General features: G+C 44.2%; 6 protein-coding genes across 6 annotated transcripts; 4 read left to right on the top strand and 2 right to left on the bottom strand.

Annotated features, from left to right (window-relative positions):
• On the top strand, positions 1-501 carry EAF01_011912 (uncharacterized protein; the record flags this gene model as incomplete). Its single annotated transcript, XM_038920170.1, has 1 exon — positions 1-501. The coding sequence occupies one exon, from the start codon at positions 1-3 to the stop codon at positions 499-501; it is 501 nt and encodes a 166-aa protein (XP_038764312.1).
• Positions 502-8,380: 7,879 nt separating this feature from the next.
• EAF01_011913 (uncharacterized protein) lies at positions 8,381-13,952 on the top strand (the record flags this gene model as incomplete). Its single annotated transcript, XM_038920171.1, has 4 exons — positions 8,381-8,789; positions 8,846-8,972; positions 9,027-9,338; positions 9,437-13,952. 4 exons carry the CDS (start codon positions 8,381-8,383, stop codon positions 13,950-13,952), a joined length of 5,364 nt encoding a protein of 1,787 aa, XP_038764313.1.
• A 1,660-nt stretch (positions 13,953-15,612) lies between these two features.
• Positions 15,613-16,940, top strand: EAF01_011914 (uncharacterized protein; the record flags this gene model as incomplete). The annotated part of the gene is made up of 2 exons (XM_038920172.1): positions 15,613-16,630; positions 16,723-16,940. 2 exons carry the CDS (start codon positions 15,613-15,615, stop codon positions 16,938-16,940), a joined length of 1,236 nt encoding a protein of 411 aa, XP_038764314.1.
• Positions 16,941-17,480: 540 nt separating this feature from the next.
• Positions 17,481-20,274, bottom strand: EAF01_011915 (uncharacterized protein; the record flags this gene model as incomplete). The annotated part of the gene is made up of 9 exons (XM_038920173.1): positions 20,112-20,274; positions 19,995-20,017; positions 19,711-19,938; positions 19,611-19,657; positions 19,470-19,556; positions 18,583-19,414; positions 18,462-18,525; positions 17,779-18,127; positions 17,481-17,681 (listed from the first exon to the last, which is right to left on the bottom strand). Exons 1-9 carry the CDS (start codon positions 20,144-20,146, stop codon positions 17,481-17,483), a joined length of 1,866 nt encoding a protein of 621 aa, XP_038764315.1. The 5' UTR covers positions 20,147-20,274.
• A 197-nt stretch (positions 20,275-20,471) lies between these two features.
• On the top strand, positions 20,472-23,832 carry EAF01_011916 (uncharacterized protein). The gene is made up of 4 exons (XM_038920174.1): positions 20,472-21,021; positions 21,076-21,806; positions 21,883-22,082; positions 22,139-23,832. The coding sequence occupies exons 2-4, from the start codon at positions 21,394-21,396 to the stop codon at positions 23,512-23,514; spliced, it is 1,989 nt and encodes a 662-aa protein (XP_038764316.1). The 5' UTR covers positions 20,472-21,021; positions 21,076-21,393; the 3' UTR covers positions 23,515-23,832.
• A 609-nt stretch (positions 23,833-24,441) lies between these two features.
• Positions 24,442-25,631, bottom strand: EAF01_011917 (uncharacterized protein; the record flags this gene model as incomplete). The annotated part of the gene is made up of 3 exons (XM_038920175.1): positions 24,442-24,617; positions 24,684-25,532; positions 25,586-25,631. 3 exons carry the CDS (start codon positions 25,629-25,631, stop codon positions 24,442-24,444), a joined length of 1,071 nt encoding a protein of 356 aa, XP_038764317.1.
• Between the last annotated feature and the right edge of the window lie 286 nt (positions 25,632-25,917).

The following is a 25,917-nucleotide window of genomic DNA, read 5'->3' on the forward strand; positions in this document are numbered from 1 at the left end:
ATGTATTTCTCATACACACCATCTCCACCCTCAACAAGCTACAGCACCTCCGCAATGGAAATCCCCTCCTCCTCCAGCTCGCGTCCACAATCTCCTTCGTGTGCCTACCCATCTTGGCCTCGACGCTCCTCCATGAACTCCAGCGATTCCATCGACGCTCAAACCCAAAACTACTCATATACCTCCTCTGCATTCTCCGACGAAGAACTCTCATGTGGACTCTACACTTCTGTCTTTGAAGAAGAAGATTGTTCACCACTCGCCACGCCCAATATTCGTTCCCCCTCTGGATCGATGTGCGAACCCCAATACGTAGTTGTCGACAACGCAGCACTCATGAGAGAGTTGATCGCACAACACGCTGCTGAGAAGGCAAAGAAGAGAGAAAAGGCAGCTGAGAAGAGCAAGAAGAAGCACGGATCTTCTTCGCGAAAGTCAAGACACAGCTCTGGTGCACACTCGAGTAAACACATGACACCCATCTCCGAGGTTGGTGAATGAAAGACCATTTCGGACATGTTCTTAGGATAGGATCTCTTTTTTGGTAAGTTCCCTGTCTACCAATCCTTGATATCAAGTTTGCAATACAGGAACTAATTATTATGAATAGATCACAATATTTTACACCCCATAGATAGATACACTAGATAGATATCATCAGTTTCAACAGGCGACTTTCGAAACGAACAGATTATAGAAGGAATGATAGAGGCAATTCGATGACATCACCGCTCAGCTGCAACTTGCGTACCGCTTATCTCGTCAACTCAAACGACGGTCAGGATTCGGGATACAATGGTCATTGGATAGAAGACGGAATGGAATGGAATGCGATACCCTGATGGGGTTTCGCTTGGGATTTGGCAAATATGCATGGATAGGATAGGATAGGATAGGCTAGGACATCTCTTCACCGGGAAGATCGATGATGGAACAAGGGATAGGGCACATAGCGATGATGGTGAAATCAGACACCTCAAGCATGCATTGGATTTGATCATGGAACAGACATGGTATGGGATCGTCGGCGGGATCAGCCTGGGATGCATTCTGATTTTGGGACGGCACGTGTGTGCATTCTTGGAACGCATGGATAGGATGGATTTCTTTTGTTTATTGATGATTGATGATGAATATACCCCAAGGAGAGTTGAAGGATAGGATAGGATAGGAGGGAGAAGTCGTTTAAGCATTCGCTTAAGTTGGTTAGTGTATTGGGGACGTTAGTTTAGTTGTAGATCACTATGATCTCTTGATTGGAATGAATTGAATTCTACTTTCAAACTTGAATTTTCTTTCCCTATCTTGTGCTTTGAATTTGTGGGATACTTGTGACATTGCTCGTCGTCATACACATATGCTATAAGTTGATGATAGCAAGGCGTTCGGAAAGTCATTCACGCGAAGGTTGTTATGGGTAGTCATGTGTACTTGGAGTGTTTCTCATCAAGACTAATCGAGTCACTCCATAGTTCTACTGACAGTGGCACGCGATATCAAGAGACACCCAGCACATATCAGCTAGAACAACTAGCTGAATCTCCTTCGAAGCCGAACAACTATCGCGAACATCAAGACACAGCTTTTGATCCGCCACCCTATTCAGCTAGTAACTATTTCTTCTATTGAATCTCCAATATCTATCACAAAAGAACAGAAGTTGCAAATTTAGTTTCCAGTCTCAGAAATCGAAACATGAGATCGACTTCTCAAAACTGAAGTAACACTCCGCTATGCCACTGCCGTGGAGGCTTTTTCGCTTCGCTCTATATCAACACACTGAGATGGTTTCCGAATCATCGATATCAAGTTGGTTGTTATTATTTGATTCTAGGTATATGTGTATGTATTTGCTTGTGAGTGCGAGTAAACAAACGTGATGGCATATCCTGCGGTGGCGGAATTGATGGAATAGTTTAAAGGGACTATCGAGATTCAGAAAAGGAAATATGTTTGACACGCAAATCATATATGATACATATGCTGTCTTGCTGTTGGATCCATTCAAAGTTGGAGTCTCAAGTGAGCCTAGAACTGAAAGCCACCAAGTAGATATTCTACCATTGCGAACTGCGACATAACATGGTCATTTCATGCTGTATTTTGATTACTTGGTATCTAGCTAGGTAATTTTCTTGCGCCGTTCTCTAACTTCTCTTACATCCTCATTTATCAATATCAAGATAACAAGTTTTTTTTTCATTTAGGCCGTTGTCATTCGAACTGATCCCTCAAGTTTCAGACAATGTAAATGAGAATTTGTAATTACAAGTAGACTGACTGACTGAGCGAAATCTTGACATCGACATCTCTCTTCGAACACTCGAATACTCATGTGCTAGAGGAACAGTGTTTGGAAACTGATCTCTCACCGTCGCATTCTATGATACAAACAAGCAAGCACCAATTACTGTCGCAACGGCAAGACATGAAACTACGCATGATCTACCCAGGATTCTCCTACGTTTTAATGGCTAGAGCGCAAATGCCGGACTTGTGTTACGCAAGATGAAAACAAGATGGTGGAGCAAATGAGAACCAGAAGAGGATTGGGATGTAATTTCCTACTTTAGATCTATAATTTCGATGGAATGTATAGTATTAAATCACCATTTAGAATCTCAACGCGCCAAAGAAATGAAAGATGGATTTCTGGAACTGGAAATCATGCGAATAGGAGAGACTTAGTACGAACCCATTCCCGAGGGTGGTGTGGAGAACTACTATCCAGGTACGATTACTTGTGTGTGTGGAGAACAACGCTTGCACTACTGCATCCTTCACTTTAAGTAGCTTCATTCACTGGATAAAACATACTTAATGGATCGAACCGACGGATTGGTAAATTCAGCCTGGACGAAATGCAGTGTGCGATGAATTTGGAATTGAACGAGACAGGGGAAGAGAAGAGGGTGTGGTGAACTCATTAGGACCGAGGAAAAGAAGGTGTGGCTGCAACGTTGCTGAGGGTTTTGAATTGAGAGATGTTGGGGGCGGGCCGTCAACTTAAATGAAATAAAGGATGAAGGGTTGAATACCGAGATGAAGAAATGAGCCTTATTCCTACTTGCCGTGCCGCATGATTAGTTAGAAGTAAAAGGATTTGGCGGTGCACGAGTTGGTGGCAGTGTTAGTCGATTCTTGTGTGCTATTGTCTATACCGAGAATCAACGTTCTTAGTCGGATCCCATCCGAAACGTTGAAGATTATGAGCCACGATGTATGTGCCTCGATTGTACAGTTCGTTTTGTCCCTGCTGTTCTATTGTAAGCTTTGGTTCTTGAGGATTCTAATACGAAATCTTGTGCAATATATTGCTGGCAAGAATTGGTCAGTAGGATTGATTGTATTCAAGCTTGGCTGTGTTACCAAAATCGGTGTCAGCAAAAGGAAAATGACGGAGCAGCTCAGGAAAGGAGCTCGGGAATCGTTAAGGAAGTAGACCTTCTCCACCCCCGCCGGTATCTTTCCCCGTAGACTAAGCAATGATATTGAATCTTGACAAGCTGGGATAACACAAACGATGCCAAGTATCGGACTGTCCCCAGCTATCAATGGACAAATCGGAATTCGAAGTGGTCTGCTTCAAATACATGTATCTATCATTTCTGTAAATCTATCACCAAATACTTACCAGTAGGAAGCAGTGCCTTGGGTTGAGGATGCAGTTAAATGCTGGGCAGGGCGAAGGCTTGACTGGATCAGACCTGTTGACCGGTACTTTGAAGTTGATCCGAAATCGCTTTCGAGTAACTACCTACCTAGGTAAATAATTGAAATCTTAGGCTTACAAGTTATGCGTTTAAGCTTCTCAGCATAGAGATATGACATGGTTAAGATTCTTAATTGCTATTCCTATATGTTTCACACTGTACAAATATATCATCATACATCAGAAGAGGCGGTACAAATCGTTTCGTACCGTTTCGACCTATTCTTCGACCAGTGGGGCTGGAAATTAGATATGATACGGTGCATGCAATACGGAAAATCCTCTCTCCGCAGCAAATGTAGGTCAGATATGTGGTCCTATCGTACATACATACATAACAGTACAGTAGCCGCAGTGTAGTGCAGGAAAAATGTACTGTGCCTTCTTCTGCGGCGAAGGACATCTATGTTATACAGTGCATGTTGAGCTCTTGTAAGACTTACATTACGCAGTAAGTAAGGTAAGATAGGATGTATACATTACATTGAAAGATTGATTTTTGTGGTTCTTATTGACGATAATTTGACAAAAGGGATTCTCGAGATCGACTTGGCGAGAGTAGTGAGGAAGGGAATGGTACAGGAGTAGCGATAATGATAGGAGATCATTTCCTGGAAAATGAGGGGAACATGTAGAGATGGTTCTTCAATCACACTTGGGCACCCGTGTGAAATGTCTCGGTAGCATTCCAAGAGGTAGAAATTGATACCGCATACTTCCCCGATAGCTAGGTTAGCTAGACTCTTTGAGATAGAAGAACCTGGGAATATCCGGAGGAAAAGTTTTCACATCACAAATGTCTTAATATGGATTTAGCAAATCATATACGAAATCAAGCACAAACCCGTCACTTCTCATGCAACCATTATTCGTGGAATGAATACGACATGATAAAAGACTTTCATCCAGACGGAAGGATGCAAGCTGTTATACTTTCAAGCCATCACCTTTTCCGTTGGAGACTCATTTCATTTCATTTGTGTGTAATATGGGATGGGATAGGGACGGGGATGGATCTGTTATCGAATTCGGGTATGCTCAGATTTTCCATCCTCTAGATTAACCAGCAGCAAGCAACAACATCGCTAGGTTTGCACGGATTTAGGAGAGATCTTTTACAGTTCTCACGTACTACCTACCCGAGCTACCCTCTTACGCGAGTTAGATTCTCTCCAAATCCTTTATTTTGCCCCCAAATATAGGAGGGATTCTTCCAAGCAGGGGAATGGGAAACTCGGAAGGTGCTGAATCCATGTTCATTCGCGCAATTGCAATCAAAATCTGGCCACGGGCGATGATCTTTCCGTTGGTTTTATCTCGGCTCCTATTGAGTTTGGACCAGAGATTGATCATGGAGAGAATGATCAGAGATGAGGATGATGTATGGATGGTCGTAAGGATAGACGGACGGATGAAAAATACCTGGAGAGCCGGTTTTGATCGAATTCGGAAGATTGACACGATGCAAAATGCAAGTAACGAGAATTGGATGATATTCCGTGTGAATAGCTTGAATGGATAGACAAACCTAAGATACTACCTACCTACCGAGCTACGTTGGATGTAATCGTACATAGGCTCAAATGTAAAGTCGGAATGAGAATCTTTGGGGGACGATATGTCGCCGAGGAGTATAATGAATACAACGAACTGTTATTGAATTTTTCAATAAAGATGTCTTCTTTAAGTCATTTCGTGGTTGCATAAAACATGCCATGGGAACAAAACCTTTGTTGGTGCCTCGAGTAGATAGATATGACCTGACGGAAATCGGAGTTGGTAACAATGAATTGTTCATATTTAGATATGTGGAGTTTGGTGGGACTCGTCCGATCCTCTCATCTTTTCAATTCTCTTCCAATCGTCTAAATCTTTTTCCTACGATGATTGAAGGGGTAAGTAATGTAAAACGTACCTAAATGTGTCCTCACTTTAGGCCTTTAAACAAATCAAATCACACCCCTAGTTGAATATTTATATAGTAAACTCTAGGTAATGAAAGTATTACAAAATTATATTTTATTTATATTTTATTCAAAATCACAATTTTTTTATTACATTCTAATTTAGAATCCTATTCAGAGTCTATTTAAGTAAAAGCTTTCAATATTAATCTTGAGGGGAATAGCTCATTATCTATTCAATTCGCTTAGAACAGTAAATTATTCTATAAAAACAGTAAGATTTTAGTAAAAGTAGAGTTGACATCACTTACTCATATAACCTCTGTAGTCATTAGTTACTCAATTCATGTACAATACCAAGGTACGAGTAGTCACTGAAAAGTTATACAAAGCCGCCATTCAATTGTTCATATCATCTCAACGACTCGATGGTTTAAAAAACGCCGTGCCAACCATGTACCGTTGCCCATTGATATGGCGATTACCTTCTCTGATAGGATCAACTCTGGGTGATGAATGGCATTCATCTTGCATCTCGTACATATCGCTAAGAATAATCCCGTACTGCTTTGACCAGTAATGGCGCTTACGTGCCTTGCGATGAGAAAACCGTGGAGCATCGTGGAGCAAAGACACAAGGATCACATACAAGGGCCCATCCGATGCTAATGGTATTAGTGGAATGGTGGAGTTACAGAATAAACTAATTGGACGAATAGAATCATCAGATTCAACTATTTTCATCAGTCTAACCAATGAACCTGGAATCTTTCAAAATCTAATATCACCAATGTCACCAATATCACTTCTCATCAGGGCAATCACTCGAATCAAGAGATGAGTTCAACCATTCCTCATCTCATCACCTTGTACAACACAACATGAGCAACATGAATCCGTGTCTAACTATCTCGGAAGATCTTCCTTTCATAGGGTACCTATTCGATATTGGGTACATATTACAGAAATTAAGAATATCCACCTGTAGATATCATCTCGTCCAGTACATATTCAAGAATTATGTGCACCTAAGAATAACTTTGATACGTGACTACCTAGTACTTATCTAGTACAAGGCCTTTCATATCTCTTTCTCACAGCCTCTCTTGGAATAGAGGTACTATACACTATATACTAATCCATGATTCGTCTTACTGCTTTCCAATAGATGTATCCGGCTTGTACCAGGTATTGTTACTATGCCGAGATATTCCATTTTCAACGCAACTCGAAGAGTCAGGTGAGGGTACATTGCACCAAATTGTCAACCCGAGTATCCAATTAATGATCGACCAGACATGATAACGTTGAATCTTCCCCTCTCTTTGGATTACCCCATTGTAAGGTTACCAATTGCTTCTAATTATCTTCACAAGACTGTATACTGTCCCTAGTCATCAAATCTCGTACTATCTCTATTCCGGGTCTTTCATATCAAACCTAATTCTTTTTTCTAATCTGAATTTCTGACATCTGAGTGAATGCAAAATACATTGACCCACTTGCTGTGACCAAGAATACAGTATGTGGTCACCATCACAATCATCACATCTTGCTCTCCTCTATCAATACGTTTCTCAGAAAGGCAAATCAAGTAACGCACGTCAGCAGCCTCGAAAAAGGGTCGCAAAAGCCCTGACAGAATGCATAACGATTTGACAGGGTATAAATGGATTGACAATACAAGCCCGAGCACCATCCATCCATTGAAGGGGGGCGTCAACCCTTGAATAGCATGCTAGAAGCTTATTTACCAGGATTTGCTTTAAGCGGTATGTAGACGGTATAGTGGCTTGTCTTTCTCGACTTCTTACTTGGTACTAGACACATGAGCCGGACCGCGACCGCATCACTTTCCACACCACATTCTGTATCCCATGGTTCGGCTGGACATGCGTATCGAACAAATTCGCAGGTGCCAATTTCTAATTTGGTCTCCGCATTATCCACTGATAGCTCAAAGAATCTTTGATTAGCCGCTCTGTCCCATCGTGCCTTATAAACCCTACAATGCTCTCGGACTTAGTAACGAAAGCTATTAACCACCAAAAAGGCCATATACGGTTATTGTGCTCATTTTCCAGGGTCAATTTGTCTCCATTCTTTTTTATCTTTTTATATAGCGTTTAGTGATCTTTTGCTGCTTTCACTGGTACCCATACAAGCGCCATATCTGCCGTCTTGCGATTCGGTTGGCTCCAGGCATGAGACGAGGATCTTTTTAGTGCTATTCATGTCTTGTAGTCTGCTTTCGTACCACTTCAACTCACTTCAACTCACTTTGGAACATATTCTCCTCATTCCAGTTGTACATTCAACGTTCTTGACTTTTTCCTTCTCAACCATTGCACAAAGAATATTAGAACGAATTCCCGGAACATAACCACGCATCATAGTTGTTCACGGCGACACTGCAGAACGCATCCATTGATTCGGTAGCTAGAGTTACCCATTGCTATTCTTTACCGCCCGCCATATAGAATATCCCATGGGACAACCGATATAGACTCGGGCGTGGATAGTGATCAGCCCTCTGTACTGCAGAAAGCACAACAGCGAGGAAGAACGGCAAGAGGCCTGAGTTCTAGCTGATATATCTGTAAGTGACATTCCCTATTATCAAAAGTAGAAGAAGCATTGGACTCCCAGATTCCTCGGGTCTTCATGTGTTCATGTAGTCAACCTTTGGACAGAAAAATCCTCATGCAGCGGTCCGACTAACTATTCCGATGCTCGATCCACAGATATTGAAGTTATCACCACCATGTCTGTCGCAAGGACCCGGTCAATATCAATGAGATCCGGCCATTCATCCAAAGGCACTGGAGCCACATTGGCCGAAGTCAGTATGCCTCCAATCGCCGTACCCCGCGATTTTGAGCCCTGTGCTGCGACAGCATCGATGTTCTTATATGTGCAAGGAAATTCGGTTGTTTGCGCTCATCACGATACTCTTAAGATTGAAAGACGGTTTTCGAGACACACAGAAGAGATACAACTGTTAGCAGTAGATAATATTAGTGAAAGAGGAGCTGGAAGATTAGTAGTGAGTTACGATGCTGGCCAAACTGCAATTGTATGGGATTGCATGACGGGAGATGAAATTGCCCGATTTGCGAGTTACGAAAATCTTACAGTGGCAGCTTGGATGCGCAACGGAAATGTTGCATTTGGTGCGTATGGCGGGGTAGTGGAGGTCTGGGCTTTGTTGCTGATGAATTTCATACAGGAAATGCTCAAGGAAATGTTATTCTTTTTGAACCGACCACATCAGAGCATATATCCTCAAGAACTTTAGATCAAATTCCAATTACAGCTTTGGCACCAGCAGCGGACTGTAGGACATATGCTATTGGGTATGAAAAATTCCAGCAATACATTTTTGGGCATTTTCGCTGATATAATCGCAGATTTTCAAATGGATCTCTTTTAATCGCAGCATTGCAGCCAAGATTCATAATTCTTCACAACTTGACAACTTCAAGAGGGCCATCTCCGATCGTCACACTATCGTGGCATGCATCATCGTCACGCCAAAAGTCGGATATGTTAGCATCTCAAACCAATGACGGCGATCTACGGGTTTGGAGTATAGCAAAATCACCTACTAGCAACGACACAGCGAAAGTAGTCCGGGTATTGAAACGATCCGATAATTTTCAAACAGGTCCTAATTGGCTAGGCTGGTCAAAAAATGGCCGTATCATTCAGTTTTCCGAAGGGTAAGCAAACCTAGTGCTCTCCCCTTATTTGTCCCCCACATTGCATAAGGCCATGGGCGCGCGCTTAGCAACGACCACTTACACAAGGTGTGATACAGGGAAACATCGTCATGGGACGTTCGAACGAAACAGGTCACTTTCGAGAAAGTTCCGACATTGGATATTGTGAAAGGTCTAGCTGTTTATGGACCTGGAGCAACCCTCTTCACGCTGGGACCAAATAATACGGCACAGCAATTTGATCTTAATTCTCCACCGCAAATGGTGGCGAACGTTCAACATCCAGCCAATTTATTGCCACCTTCTCCCCCTGTTTCTATTGAGGAGCAGAAACAACAGGCCGCTCAAGCGGTCGCAGCTGAAGTTTCAGCTGTGCCAATAAATGTCGACATCTCCGAGAGTGACTCCGATCGGATGTCACCGCTGGCTAGGATTGCTCGACGTGGTGATGAAATTGAACAACAATTACGTGTGGAGGCCATGGAGCCTGACCGCTCCGAAACATTATCTCCCGTATCATCGAGAAGTCGCACGTCAAATTCTACCAGGTCATCTGCAGACTCAAGGCCACATAATACTCGGCATCATGGAAAACATTCTTCAGGCTTATCGACTATATCACGTGGAGGTATGAGTGAAGCAACAACTATGTCATTCGGCTCGTCGATTCATACTGGTACTGCTCGAGAACCTTCTGTTTTATCAAGTAGAGACTCGTATGCTCAAAGTAATACCAGCTCAGCACGATCATATCGTTCTCGACAACGTGGATCTCGGCTAAGACAAGAGGTACTCCGTAGTCCCGATGAGTCAGGAAGTCATGTCGTGGAGCTATTCAAGTATACCAAATCTAGGCTAAGTGATATTCCTTACCGTCAGCCACAAGTCTCAGAAAGTGGCCATCTCACGAACGATGATCTTCGACTCCAAATGCTCAGTACAATATTTGGATGGGATGGAGAAGTCGAGGGATTGATCCGTGATGAGATGAACAGAGCGCCAATGGGATCAACTCATAGAGTTCTTCTTGCTAAATGGATTGGCGATCTTGAGCTGGATATCATGGCTACAAGCTCCGAATCAATGACTTCTTCAGACTGGATGCTTCTTGCCCTAAGTGGGATTGGAGGACAAGCTTCGCAAACCAAGGTCGCTAGAGCTTATGTTCAAAGACTTCTTGAAAAGGGAGATGTCCACACTGCTGCTACAATCATGATTGGTATGGGTGATCAAAATGATGCAATCGAGATATACGTCTCCCACAAACGTTTTATGGAAGCATTGATTTTGACGAGTCATGTTTTTCCTTCGGATTGGTCTCGACAAGCTGCATTGATACGAAAATGGGGTGAGTGGGCTGTTCAGCACGGTCAACAACAATTGGCTATTCGATGCTTTTCTTGCACAGCATCTGAGTCGTCAGAACCTTGGACATCACCCTCTGCTCAAGCTGCAACTTTCACCAATATCCACCAAAGTATTCCCGAATTGTTAAGCCCTCCTTTATCGCCTCCTAGCCATAGAGGTCCACAACGAAGTATTGCGAAGACATCGGCATTGAAATTAATCACTGCGTTCGGAGATAAACAACAGAAGTCAAAGTTCTTTGGTATTGATAATGATAAGACACCGATTGGTCCTGGCCCAACACCAATCGAGGAATCTGCTATTTCTCCAGGTGGTGATACCGCACATACTGCTTTCTTGAGACCAGGTAATCGTAGCGCATATCATACACCAGCCTCTGCAAGAACCGCGACACCTGGTGGTTTTTCACGTCGTCGTCTTCCATCTATTGGCGAAACACCTCATGATGTTATACCTCGTGTCAGATTAGAGCCATTGAATCCGTCAACGCCTGGAGATTCTGGTTCAGACCGTGAGCGAGTTAGCCAATATGCCCGTGAAGCGGAGGCGGAACCATTGCAACTAAGCTCGGCGACATATACTCCAATTACAAAGAATAGACCTACGACACCCATGACCCAAAAGAAGATTGCCAATCCATTGCCATCGCCATCGCCCGATACATTTACTTTGAAGAAGCAAGACGATCGAACGAGGAATGGATCACGACATCGTAAGCCAGATGGGCTACAGATCCAGTGGCCACCGATGGAATCTATAATCACAGGCGATTACATGTCATCTCCTGAACCAACAGTGTCTTCCCGTCACGATCATCTGACTAACCGCTCAATTGGCGACCCTTTGAGCTCTGCTGCTCTATCATCAGCCGCTTCCGTTTCTGCCTCAAGTAATACCAGAAGCCCCTTGAACAGCGAAAGAAGTTTCAGAACAACAAGCCCAGTCTTGCACGGCAGAAGCATTGACCAATACATCAATAGCTTGGACACAGCCACGTATCATAAGAAACAACAACGTAGTCGTCAAGCTAGCCGAGATCGAAGCGGGAGAGCTCGCAGCAGTAGCCGAAAGCCAAAGGCTCGAGAAACTTCGGAAGACAGAGAAAGAAATATCATCCAATACATCAAGCCTGCAAAGCGTTCGCCAACCTCGCCTATTCCAATGTCGCCTGAAGATCTGAGAGATCTTGGCGCCGCAATCTCAGATAGCGAAGTCATGATTCAGGATAAGCAATTCAGAACGGATAGTCGAACGGGACTTAAATCATCAAGACAAGCAAGCCGAGTCCGAAAACAATCTCCTGAGCCACGCAAAACATCTAGCCGTCAAACAAGTCGCAACGCCAGTCGCAGACCAGCCAGTCCTGATACTAGACTAGGCGGTCGAGATGCCCGAGGCCGAAGCGCAGGTCGTTCTGGATCAGCAGTCCGTTCCCCTTCCTCTCCACTGCCATTTTCTCCTCAAGCAAAATTCTACCAGGAAGATGAGGTTGCTGACTTCGAGGACTTGAGGGCGGCAAAGGCAGATCAACTTGCGTTCAGATTGAGAAGTAGTAGTCGTATCAGAGAGCGTGGTACAAGTGCTGTTCGAGGGTCTTCACCAAGTGGAAAACGTCGTGAGAGATCTACAAGTCGTAGACCATTGGAAGGTCAGAGGTCGCCATACTTATCTAGAGATGGTACTGAGTCTCAATCTCACTTACGAACACAGTCAGAGTCAGTACAAAAGAACCCTCAACAGCAAAAGATGGATCCCAAAGATGAGCGAGCATTAAAGCGAGAACAAGCTGCACGTGAACTTGAGGAAAGACGTAAGTCTTTGGCTCAAAGACCATTGGCGCCACCGATTATTCACCCAGGAGAATTAAGCGGCTTGTCACCACTAGCTTATCGTCCCTCTACCAATTTCCCTGAGCAAGGATCAGCAGCGTCGTATTCGCCTCCCAAAGCAAGTCCCCAAGCTCCTAGAAGCCAACAGACTACACCAAACAATACTTCTCCAAATAGCGGTTTTGGTTCAGCTCCAGAGTCATCTGTGCAGATTGGTTTGCCAGCAACGCCAAGAGCTATGCGCCATCCTAAGTATGATCCTGAAGGTAATGGTGCAGAGCGTATTCCACAAGTTCCTCAAATTCCGAACAGATATGATGCGGGCTCATCACAAGCATCAGCAACATTGAGCGCAGCAGTTTTCAACAGTTCATCTGATAGCCCGCATGATATATTTGGACCTCTTCCAAAAACTGTGTACCAGGCATCTCAACCACCTCGTCGTATGCCACCCCGATCTGCCTCAGCTCCGATCCCAGAAGAAAATTTCTACAAGCCAAATGTGATCCCCGCAGGTTTACCACTACATCCCGCATTTCAAGCCGCAATTCCATCCAGTTCTTCAAGACGTACACCCGATACCAGAGAAAGAATATCACCAACCCAATCTTCTCGTAGACAAGTTTCCGGAGACCCCCATGGCGAGAGCGGAAGTAGAAGTGGAAGTCCGGTTTACGCAAGTGGACCTGTAAATGTGTTGACTGGAATCGATGAAACTATCGAGGCGAATCAGACAATGCCTATACACCATCCAAACAATGATCTGATCCCTCCACCACCACCGCCCCCACCAGCTCCTCCTCTTCTTCCGCAACTACAACATTTGGCTCTGCCCCCACCACCGCCTCCCGCTCCATTGTATAGACCAAATGCAAACACCAACTCTATGGTATCGGGTGTATCGTCAGGCTCTGGTATCTCTGGCGTCTCTTCCGGCTCCGGCGTCATCGAAATAGTAATGGACGACGAACCAATTCCCATGATTCCCAAGAGCAAAACTCCCACCATCTTATCCGCATCAACAATGAACTCTGGTTCCATAATGGAACCACCTCCGATTCCACCCACTCTCGAACGTCGCCGCACATCATCTGTCTCCCACATATACACACATAACCGCGGTCGTTCCGAGACGGACAACTCACTCTCGAACCGATTTTCGCGAGCCGCAGAGCGTTTGAGAAGCGCTAGCCGCGGTAGGAATAATTCGAGTCCTGTTGTTGACAAGGGAGTTACAAGAAGTCCAACCGAGAATGGTGGGAGTCCATATGAGAGTATTCCTCCTCCCACTTGGGCTGTACCACCTCCGCTCAATAGGAGTGTTACAACTACTCCTTCGAGTGGAACGCAGATGGAGAGACATCCTATGGAGGTGCGAGCTGCGTACCAAGGGAATATGGAAGGTGGAATGATTTGATCATCTCTATTTCTTTCACATCATGCGGCGTTTTAATTCTGCTTTCGTTTATATTCTTCCTTTGACGTTGAAATCGCTTCAATTTTTTCATCTTCGAATCTCGATACCCTTTCTATTATTTCTTCAATAACGCCTTTCATTCCTTCTGATTTCAAGCGCAAACAAACGCATAACGGCCTCTATTTCACATTCTCATAACATTAATTTGATAAACGAAAAGGTGGGCTGGATTGGAAAAATTGTTCACATAACTTTCTTGACCGTCATTTACAAGATTACATAAGAAGCAGAAAGATAAAAATTTGGCTCAGGCTTATGATGGTATTATGAGTCTTTATAGGAGATGCAACAGGCTCTACTGGTTTGATGGATATTCGTGGTACTTTTTTGTTGATGAGAAAGAGAAATTGTTCATAATACTGTATATCTACTTCTGCACTATCCTTGAATATATATTTACTTTTGCAAACTTATGATCTCTTCGTTTGCCTTTCATTGCAGTTGTTATGGGCTGGCATGGTATAATGCTTCCTGGTCCACCCTTTTGGCACTTGCAATTCTTTTCAGCCTTTGTTTCGGTGAGGAGTGGAGGGCTAAGTACCACCATGTTCCATTGATTTGGAAATGAGGTATTGAGAGGGCCCAATGAACAGATTGAAGAGGTTTAAGACACGAATTGGGGCTGAAGGAGAGCAAAACGAAGGCAAGACAACATAGACACAGGGGCAAAAAACAAAGATGGAAAATTGAGGGAATACGGACAAGAATTTGAACATAATGGAAGCACAATACCTAAGGTAGCTTGATACAAGGCAAGAAATGTATAAGACATAAGTATAAGCTTGGAAGTGGAAAACGAAAATGACATGAGGAAAAGAGTACGGTTAAACAAATGGGCGTGGTCTTTCTTATACTTCTTGCCTCACAGCTGGTTCATCGTTTGCTTTTGTCTTTTCTCCGAGACTGAGTAGGAGAGAATCTTTGATTCGAGGCTTTATTTGGATTTGCTAGGGTTTGAACTTTAAGACAACGCGTTGGATATGAATTGGCGATCTAATGATAAATATGACTTTTACCTGCAATGTTCTTTGCGATGTGACGGGAAGTTATATAATGTGGTTGTGATGTTGATGACTGAAATGCGTGTGCTGCGATAACCTCATGAGGGAGTCATAAAGTAATTATCTACTTGAACCCTTTGGATTTCAAGGGGACAGGAGATAGGATGTAGACAATCGAGCTCTTAAGGGATGTAGTTTCAACCACTTGGGATCACTTGCGACCCCACGCACAAAATTACATGCACTGATGAATATCTGAGTACATAGAAGTGGTAGTTATATATGTAGAACAATATTTCCAATTCAGAAGAAACAAAACTTCGTACATTGTCACTACCAGTATCAGATGGCAGTGTAGTATTCAACTTTGAATAACGATTGGAACGACATGTTAAAATTTGGGTATAAGGTTTCAAGTTTCTAGGACGAAGTCAACAAAGCCCCTCCCCAAGACCCCTGCAATGCTAGACACGTGACCTTCCAAAATTGTCCGAGCGACTAATTTTCTCACCAGATGAATCTCGAACTGAATCTCGAAATCCAGGAATTGGGCTCCGAAAAGACGTGCAGTGAACCTGCAACACCCAAAGCACCTCACAATGAGCGTTTCCCGTTCAGCGCGATGTGTCTTCAACGCGCCTCTCCCATCCCTCCGACCACTAACCCGACGACAAAATTTCCACGCCTCGACCCCCCTCCCCGCAAGACGTCGTGCCCGTTTTGCTAGTATAAAACAATCGGAGCTCGACGCTGCTCCCGCGAAGGAACTCTACCCTGGATACAGCGACAAAGAGAAAGCTTTGTTAGGGAAACGATATACCCCAGAGCAAATTGCTGCTATTGAGGCTGCGGAGGAATCGGTCGATGCAGATGATCTGAAAAGTCATGGAGTGATACGGACGGATTTGGGGAGGTTGAAATATATGGATGATTTGAGTATGACGCAGCCGGTAATCGACAAGAAGATCATGGATTATCGAATTGACCCAAATTGGACGCTGGATCAGGACAAAATCGGAGACGAATTCGTGGCGTACATGGATAAGGTTATGGAAGAGAATCCTGAAGATATAGATCCTGAGGATCCGGAGTGGGAAAAGAAACACAGGCCGAATAGATTGGATTCGCTGAAGGCGCTACAGAAGGAAATGGGCGATCCAAGTACTTTTGCGATTGCCCCGCAGGTTCCTGGAGATTTCACAAAGGACCCGGGTCAGGCTGCGGAGATAGGGAGGGAGGTGGACGAGGAAGATGAGGATAATCTCGATCCCAGGGATCCCGATGGAATTTACACTAAGTTGCGCCACCAGACTGGACTTACCATGAATGAGATCCTCGAACTCGACACCAAAATCCTGGTCAGCCATCGAGTCGTCAATCAAACCCGTCTGGGTAAGATTGACAGTATGTACGTACTGGCAATCGCAGGAAATGGAAAAGGCAGATTAGGCATAGGAGAGGCAAAGGGCCAGGAACCGGAAGATACGAATAATAATGCAAAGATTGCGGCCATCAAGAATATGCAACCAGTTCCGAGGTATGAGGAACGAACAATTTATGGGGATGTCGAAGGGAAGGTTAGTGCCGTTGAAGTTAAGCTTATGGCCAGACCTCCAGGTATGTTTCTGACTTTCATATTCGTCTTCTCACATACTGAGCTCTTTACAATGCGGGGCAAGAAGAGGGGCTAATTAGTTCTTAAATGGCAGGATTTGGTCTTCGATGTCAAAAACTTATCTTTGATATGGCAAAGGCAGTAGGTATTCATGACCTGTCAGCCAAAGTACCACGCTCGAGAAATAAGATGAATACTGTCAAAGCCACCTACCAAGCATTAATGAAACAACGGATACCGGATGAGATTGCTAGGGGAAGGGGAAAGAAACTTGTGGATGTGAGGAAGGTATACTATGGAGGAAAGGTATAAGGGGTATATGATGGGCAAATACATTGAAGTAAAGAGAGGAATATGTACATGTATATTACATATTGTATGAGTACTACAAGATGGATGCGGAAAATGAATGTGCGTTTGCATGGACTGGCGTAATGCTGGGAATGAGCACAAAAGCATATGGAAAAGCAAACATGGTATCAATTCATGATATTGCATTGGGGAAAAGATCATAGATAAGAAAAGATCTTGATATGCAAGTTGCATTACACATATTATGTGCGGGTATCTTAGTCCAGAACTCCTAAACGACAGATGAAGCAATTCCTCCCTTCCGAGTTTCTCTCTGACAAGTGTAATTCGTGATATCTCGTAATGATGCACTCTGCCATGCCATCAATGGCGTAAACGTTGCGGCCATAAGCTGATCTGAAACTTCTCTCATCCCTATGTCAAATCCGATTCTACCCTCCCATAATACATTCAATTTCCCACATATCGAGCCACCTCAGCACATTGCTCAGAAGTATTGAATGCGTAAATAGTTTGGTCTTAGTCAAAATTCCACCCACTTTATTCATAATCCCCCTCCTCACTCCCCTCCCCTCCACCATCACCATTCCTCTCCTCACTAATCTGTTGCTGCAGCACAATACTATAAACACTCGCTTTCAACAACGTAAATACTAAACTTGTTTTCCGCTCCAACTGGCGCAGATTATCGAGGATATAGGCTGTGGGATTATTGGACATTGTTTCGAGAGTGTGCGCGAGCTATTTTGGATATTGGTGAGCTTTGTGAACCATATTATAGAATTGGGTAAGGTGGGAGGGGAAGAAGGATGAAGAGGAAAGAGAAGAGGGAACAAACAGTCTTCATATTCTCTGCCAAGCGCTCATACTCATCCAACAAATCTTGCTCTGTAGGTGAGAGATCCTCATTTGTAGGGAGTGGAATATTGGATGCGACTGTCTCCATGGTTGCGACTGTCTTTTCAATTGTGATCCAGTTGCAATTGTAACTTGTGTTTAGACGATCCTTGGTTGTGAGAGTTACAGATAATTTGGCGATATCTTGGAAAGTGTGCGGGCCAGACTTCCGTGAAGAGACGTGGTTTGGGGAAGTTCTATCGCTGGACTTGATGTCACGTCGTGAAGTTCCAACGATTGTCAACCCCGCAATTACAATGGTCACGTGAGTATGAGGCTCAGACTTGGCTCTGTGTAAGGAACAGCTCGAAGGCATCTAGGGTCCCCTGGAGATGTACACTATGGTAGATTCATTGATGGCCTTGATGTCTTGACTAAGAGTTAGCGACATGGAGTTGACATCGCATCACTTGTTAGATCAGAAAGTATCAGACAGCAATAGTCGATTGTGCAACAATTTAATCAATTTTCATCTACTACATCTCAATCTACGTAACTTGAGACGTCTTATTTCGCAATGATCGCTTCAGTCATTCTCCCAAAACTCCGCTTGCTCTTCAATCCATGTATAGTTTTCATTCCTTCAAATGCTCTATCTTTCCGACCACTTGTCTAACTCCTTACGATCCTCCTGGTCCTCCCAACAAAGCAAATCTTCGGACAATGCTTGGACCTATCTCATCATACTCTGTTTGATATTAGTATAATGAACTTAATCGACAGGAGAAAAAAAAGTATAACTTACCTGCTTTAGTGTGACAATAAGATCTGAACTCGGGGGTTTGACCCAAAAGACTACCACCGAACCATGGACCATGTCGTTGTCTCTTATGGGAAATGACTTGAACTTCCAAACCTCCACTCCTTGCGCCACCACTTCGTGCTTCGCTGGCTCTAATTCTGTCATCCACCAAATGTTTGATATCACGTTGTAACCTGCGACCAAAATCTTTGTATAATGTACTTCCCCCAGATAAGACAATGTTCTTGTACAGTCCACGACGAACATCGATAGGCGAAGATTGAATGACGCCGTCGACCACTGTTGGAAGTGGAGTCAAGAAATCGGAGGAGTGAATTTCTGGATTGAAGAAGATTTCTGGTGCAAGGAATCGTTCGTAACCAACATCAACAGTTACTTGACGCCCGCCGGGCTGGGTAACAGTATGCTTCTCGAATCTCGTAGGGTCGCGGTCGAAACGGCCAAATTCCTTAACAATATCTGGGCAAACGTAACAGTATTTTTCTTTGATTTCGCCGGCAGTCTTCAATGAGGAGTCCGGTTCACCTCTGTCTCGAAGTAAGGATTGAATGAAGTATGTAATGTCTCGACCAGCGATAGGAATTGATTTAATTGATGATCCAATGACGTATCCTTCTGCAACAGGAATTACGTGTGTTACACCGTCTCCAGAATCAATCACGGTTCCAGTCAAGGATCGATCAGAAACTTTAGATGAAGTCCACGATGCGGCCAACGCGAGTACAGCTTGGACGGCAATGTATAGACCAGCGCAATTGAAGGATTCGAACATAATTTCGGCAGTATTCTCACGATTCTCGGGTGGATTGAGTGGCTGGGAAATATCGGTAAGTGGGAATTTCATACGGACTTGAGGAATGAGCACATACCGGTTCTGTTAATAGAAAGTAATGATCTTCTGGCTCAACGCGGAGATATTTGAATATCGAATTGGACCAGAATCTTTCCATATGATCCTGCAGATTTCATGTTAGCCTTTTCGCCTCGATCATAGCTTTTGACCTCCTTACCCAGTTATCAATTTGTCCGTGACGAATTGGATAGTTTATGCCATAACCTGCATTCATCAGAACGATTCCCAATTCCATAGATTCTATAACTTGTGCGCACCTGGTCCACTTGCGGCTGCTAATGCCTCGTCTCCGATAAAGAAGTCCAGATCTTCAGTTCCACGTTTCATTGAAAGATGTCCTCCTGGCCCAGCACCACCTATAAGATATGAAGGCTTGTTGGCAACTGCAGGACGCCCGGATCCTGAACCTGCACCAGCTCCTGCGGCATTTTTTGTCGCTATGGCGGTAGGGAAGACGAAGGAGGGAGAATCATTTCCAGCGAAACCTATAATTGAGGTATTATTAGTTGTGTGCCTATCTTCTCGGTAGAAGAGAACAAACCAAGCTTGGAGTAACCGGTACCGCTATCGTTAAAGTATCAGTAATTGTTCAAATGGATAGCATCCCTTTACTCGGGACACGGGGATATAGAATGCCTTGTGGGGATCTCGAACGTACTTGTCCATGACAACGGCCGGAGTGTGAGAAGCCATATTGAAATAAAGCTGCGCAATGCAGACCCAGAAGTGATGAGAAAGTTATGCGACAGCTTTAGAGATTGTAAATAACTTGTGCTGATAAATAACAGCTGGTATTGACCGTTGGCGTTTGAATCTAAGCTTCAAGATGACGACCCATACCTAGTGTAGGCGGTGCGGACCTAAACGAACTAACCCCACCAGTGCCAGTGACAGCCAGTAAAGTACGGTCAAATTGAGGATCACGTGCACGGAACATAAAGTTGATATTCCTGACTTCACTGTCGTCCCCTCGCTCTTCCTCACGTTATGGGAAGATGATTGAATCTACTAGGCTATCCAAGGCGTACGGGGAAAGAAATATGAATTAATCCCTTTCTCGAGAGAGGAGAGATTTGAATGGGTGAATGAATGATCTTTTGATTGAATGAGATCGTTTTCATTATCTCGTAAACTTTTAAGTGAACAGCTCTTTCCCTTTTTATCTCCAACCTCACTGCCTGTTCAATCTTACTATGTAATAGTGTACTAGGTACATATTTCAATGTCAACAAGAGATACTTCTGTTCACTCTACATCCTAAGATTTCTTCCTCCTCAACTCTAAACATTACCACCGCGTCTATCATTTCTTTCTCTAACGAAATCACACACTCAATCTCTTTCACGCACATACACATTCACATACACTCGTTTTTTCGAAACATATTTCATAAAGCTTTACCTACGTTGTTGTTTGGATCCCAAACGTCTCAGCCGTTCTCTTGTATCTCTGATATTGATTCTACCGCCCGAACATATCTTCGAGGTTGACCGAAGTCTCTTGTGACAGAAAAGCTTTCTGTTCTTGTATAGTAAAGGACACCCATTGCAATCAGAGATATTCCTGTGGTATGCCCTATAACTGGCTGTATATGTGATGGTTGATAGCTGATTTATGTGCAGTTTCAATAATTAAATTGTTCTTGATCTAGATTGCGACCTCGACAGAAACAGCGTTAGTGAAAAACGACATCTCAGACGGCTCTCATCAAGTATCCTTCTCGTCATCCCGCCCTTTCCTTCAAGTTCTTCAAGTTCGTCAATTCGAAATCAGAAATCGTTGCGGAAACCACAAGTGCACGTTCTTACTCACATATCGGTTCTCTCAGCTGGGACTTCCTGCCAGTGTTCCGCCCCCCCTGATACAATCTTCGAGTATCAATATATTCATATTCACTTGAATATAAACGTTTCACCTTTACTCCTCACTTAAGAGACTTCATGTCTGAACTCACGCAACGATCCACTTCTCTTTCTCAACAATCTCTGTTCGCTAACAAAATTGACATTGCGCGAGAGCGTCTTCGTCAACTCCGTCGCGAACTCTACAATCTTTCCAATCCATTTCGCAAGTTTCAAAAATATAACATCGAAATTATCCCGTCCCCATTCTTAGATCGCGAAGGTCCATGGTCAGAATCCCCACCATTAATAGCTCCGACTCCTTTTTACCCAAGCATGCAGACCAATAGCATGCCTGCCATGAGTTTCAATCCAGTAATGGATGGATCAGCGGATACCAGAAGACACCGTCCAGCACAACCTCAACCCTGTGTATCTGCGATATTCGTACACGCGGGTGCAGGTTATCACAGTACTACGAATGAACACATTCACTTGGGAGCTTGTAATGAGTATGCTAACTGAATCAAGGATTGAAGCCTTGAAAGTTTGATTAAGGCGTGTAAAGCTTTGCTGACTTTTATTTAGTGCTGCTCGCGCAGCAATGCGAATTCTCAAAGCCGGTGGTTCAGCTGTTGATGCAGTCGAAGCTGCGATCAAAGTCCTTGAAGATAAGGAAATCACCAACGCCGGATACGGCAGTAATTTGTCAATTGAAGGTATAGTTGAATGTGACGCAACAGTGGTAGATCATTTAGGTAGAAGTGGTGCCTGTGGCGCAACTGCTCGTAAGTCAATTGTCATGTTTCCACGTCAATCTACTGACCAACACTTTTGCTCCTAGAAATTAAGAATCCTGTTAGTTTGGCAAGATTGATTTTAGAAGCTTCAAGTCGGCCGTTGTCTTTACGAAGAGTCCCACCCAACCTTCTCGTCGGGCAAGGAGCGACGGATTTCGCATGGGAGCATGGAATACCAGTTGTACCACATGATATGATGTGCTCTAAGAATGCGCGGGAAAGATATATTCGTTGGCGTGACGATTTACGTCGTGCCGAGGGACAAGGTCGTATGACGCCATCAAGCACTAATAGCAGTCAAGCTGCTGACGATGAGGCTGCCGCTCGGGAATACGAAGAACGCGTGAGAGCAAAACAGCGTCGGGACCATACCAATGCACTTATGACTGGTACATGGAATGAAGGGCAACCTGATTCTCCTTCAACGACATCCCCAGGTCGAGCATGCCCTCAAGAATCTGGTCCATATTCTCCACGTCCTGGTACTCCTCCGAGCCGAGGCTATTTTCAAATGAATGCACCAGGTCGTGGAGCTTCTCGCTCTCCAGTCGGAACAACTCCCGCGAAACGTGCACGACTTGCAGCACTTAGTGATGGCAGTCCGGGACGAGTTCAATCTCTCCTATCTCCAAGTGTTACTACCAGTGGTGTAACCAGCGAGCCGGGTATATCTGCAAGTACTGCTCCATCCACAATCGATAGGCCATCTAGTACAGACGGTCATCTCTCTCCAACAGACCAGGAAAAGGTTATTGAGATGCATGCTGCTTCACTGGATCTAGCCCAAGAAGGAACAATCGAGTGTCCTCATGAGTTTACTCCAGAGCCTTTTACTCCTAAGAAGGCTGACGTGGACTTGATTACTGATACCGTCGGAGCTATCGCCATTGATATGTATGGCCATATTGCTGCGGCATCTTCATCTGGTGGAATTGGGATGAAACATCGTGGCCGCGTTGGACCCGCTGCTCTTGTAGGTATTGGTACAGCTGTGGTACCCTGCGACGAAAGAGATGAAGACCAAGTATCAGTTGCTGCCGTTACCAGTGGTACAGGAGAGCATATGGCGACTACCATGGCTTCGCAAAAGTGTGCAGACAGACTCTACCACAACACCAGACGTGCTCGTGGTGGCCAGGATATGGAAGCTAATGAGGATGAAGCCATGGAATCATTTGTCCAAGCAGATTTTATGGGTCATCCTGGTGTCAGTGGAAGTAACTCAGCAGGCGCAATCGGTGTCATGGCGGTCAAAAAGACACAGTATGGATATTTCCTTCACTTCGCTCATAATACCGACTCATTTGCCTTGGCATCTTACGCTTCGAATGAAAAAGATGCCAAGTGTGTTATGTCTCGTCTTGGAGATCATGGAAATGTTGTTAGAGGAGGCCGAAAGGTTAAGATCGACAAAGATTGACTTCCAGCATCACGTCTCACGCGAATCACCAACCTTCTACTTTAAGGTGCAGAACTTGGTACTTGCGAATGGTAACTCGATTCATCATATCACTCATTATTTTTACAGGCGTTGTTGTGGAGAGAATGCACTATTGCTTACGGAGAAAGGTACCTTATGATTTTTATGAATATGACCAACAAGATAACATTGAAGAATGGAATCGAATGAACATGATGAAGAGGAGCCATTGCTAAAACGAACGAAACATCACATTGCCCTTGACCTAAAACACTTTCTGCTTGGAAACCAGATGGGTTGTGACAGAGGGAAAGGGGAAGATGGATAGAGATGATAGTATTGCTTATGCTCTATTGCTACGCCATTAGAAGGCGATATCTGATAACCTAATAGAACCTAAAGTTACTCTTGACTTCGAGTGAGATATGCTGCAATAACCCCCAAGCGTGATGCTGGTGTTTTGTATGCATAGATTTTGTAGTTGAGCTTTCTCCTGCTTTTGCTCATGTGATTTGCCATTATTTTGTGAATCCCAATACAGTTCATTCTGTTCATCCTCTTCATCATCATCGTCATCCAACTCGAACTTCAAACAGTATACCGGAAACTATTGGAAGATGTGCCATACCGGCGGATTCCCCCGCCATAATTCCATCAGATTAAATTCCACGTCATGTTCTTTAGGTAGCTGACGCAAAAATTACAGGATGATCATCTGGTATCTCCCTTACGCAGAAATCCTGAAAGCTTCCAGCTTACCGTCCCCAAACCCCTTTGTCCATATCTCCACCCCCTACCCTCTCAAATTCTCTAGAACAGCGATTATTGTTTCGACCGAGTCATCAAGGCTGAAGATCTTCCTGGTCGTCGTATTTGCGTCTCTTCTTATCCATTTGATTGAGATCAAAAGCTAGATAGCTCAAATATTTACTCCCCAGGCGCAGGAGTACCCCTAGCACTACCCGTTTCCACACCTGCACCATTAATCTTGCGCTTCTTCTTCTTTTTACGTGGGACAACGGCAGGTTTGGCACCGTAATTTCCGAGGGACAGGTGCGTGGAGCAGGTTAGGCAGATGGCACCTTCGGGGGGCGAGCAGAATACTAGATCGAGGAGAGAGAGATCAGTCTGGTCCATTGTTTTGCAAAAAGGAGGGGGGGAAGACATACTGCTCAAACATATACTGCATACAAAACCCACATCAACCACCTTCCTATGACAAAAGCACGCAGCTCTAAAATCTACCACTTCCTGCGTTGGCGCTATTAAATCCTTTCGACTTGTTTGATCGGGCAAGAATGCCATCATTAGATATTGTAATAATCCTTGCGGATTTTTCAAATGCATGTATATCCCTCTAGTAGTATCACTAGCTTGTTGTAGAAATACAGTGTCACCAGCGAGTTTCAATATATCGATTGGAATCCGCATACGCTGTGCGGCGAATGTGGTATTCATGATTGGGATATATTGATGTGCGAGATCACCAGACACGGAGAGAACGAGGATTCGAGATTGTAACCCGGTGGTAGAATCTGAGGGGGTGATATCGGAGGTAGTGGGCTTAGAATCAGCAGCTGAGACATCGCTGTAGGCTGATAATTGTTTGTTTATATATGAAAGGGCCAGGGTAAGGGCACCGGCCATTTGCGTAGTAGTTGTGGTAGATATTTCTTGCTCAGTTGTACTATCTATTAAGTTTCGTACAGAGTTTAGGAGGGTGTTTTCGATGAGCGCGAATTGTCTGTATTTGTTCGCGTCATCGGGCGGACTATGAGTAGTCGAGCCTCCCATTTCTGTATCTTCAGACGGAAAAGGCGGTGCTGGGTAAAGCCACACTGCACGATGACAATGGCTAGCTATTATGGCTACTTGATTGGCATTGTTGACAGCGAGATGCGCGTTTACGAAGACGAGGAGATTGGCTATCGCTTTCGAGAGAGGAAGAGTAGATGAGAGGATTTCCCACGCGTGCGGATTGGTATCTAGGATAATGACGAGGCATGAAGGAGAAGGACCTGTTTCTTTATTAAGATGACATGTAATTGCCACAACAATTGTTTGACCATACCTTTGACGCCTCCTGTGAAATGATCTGTACCATCTATACCATCCATGATGAAAGCCTTGCAGGCATGACAGCGTGATAGGGTCGAAGTCCAAAGAATATATTCGTTTTCCCGAATTTGTATGCGACTTGAGATACTACTACAGTTCAGTAGATTGAGTCCCTTTCCTTGCTGTTCGAAAAATCCATATAATTGCGATTGGTATTAATTTCTCTAAAGGCTGAGAGAGTTGATGGAATTATGAACAAGGCTAGATGATCTTCATCCAGGGTATAATGCGGAATGCGGGTACGGCCACCCTTGTTGTCGCCTGATCATGTGATGCGACCGTTTA

The sequence above is a fragment of the Botrytis porri genome (assembly GCF_014898465.1).
Source record: "Botrytis porri strain MUCL 3234 chromosome Unknown BPOR_027, whole genome shotgun sequence".
NCBI classification, from domain to species: domain Eukaryota; kingdom Fungi; phylum Ascomycota; class Leotiomycetes; order Helotiales; family Sclerotiniaceae; genus Botrytis; species Botrytis porri.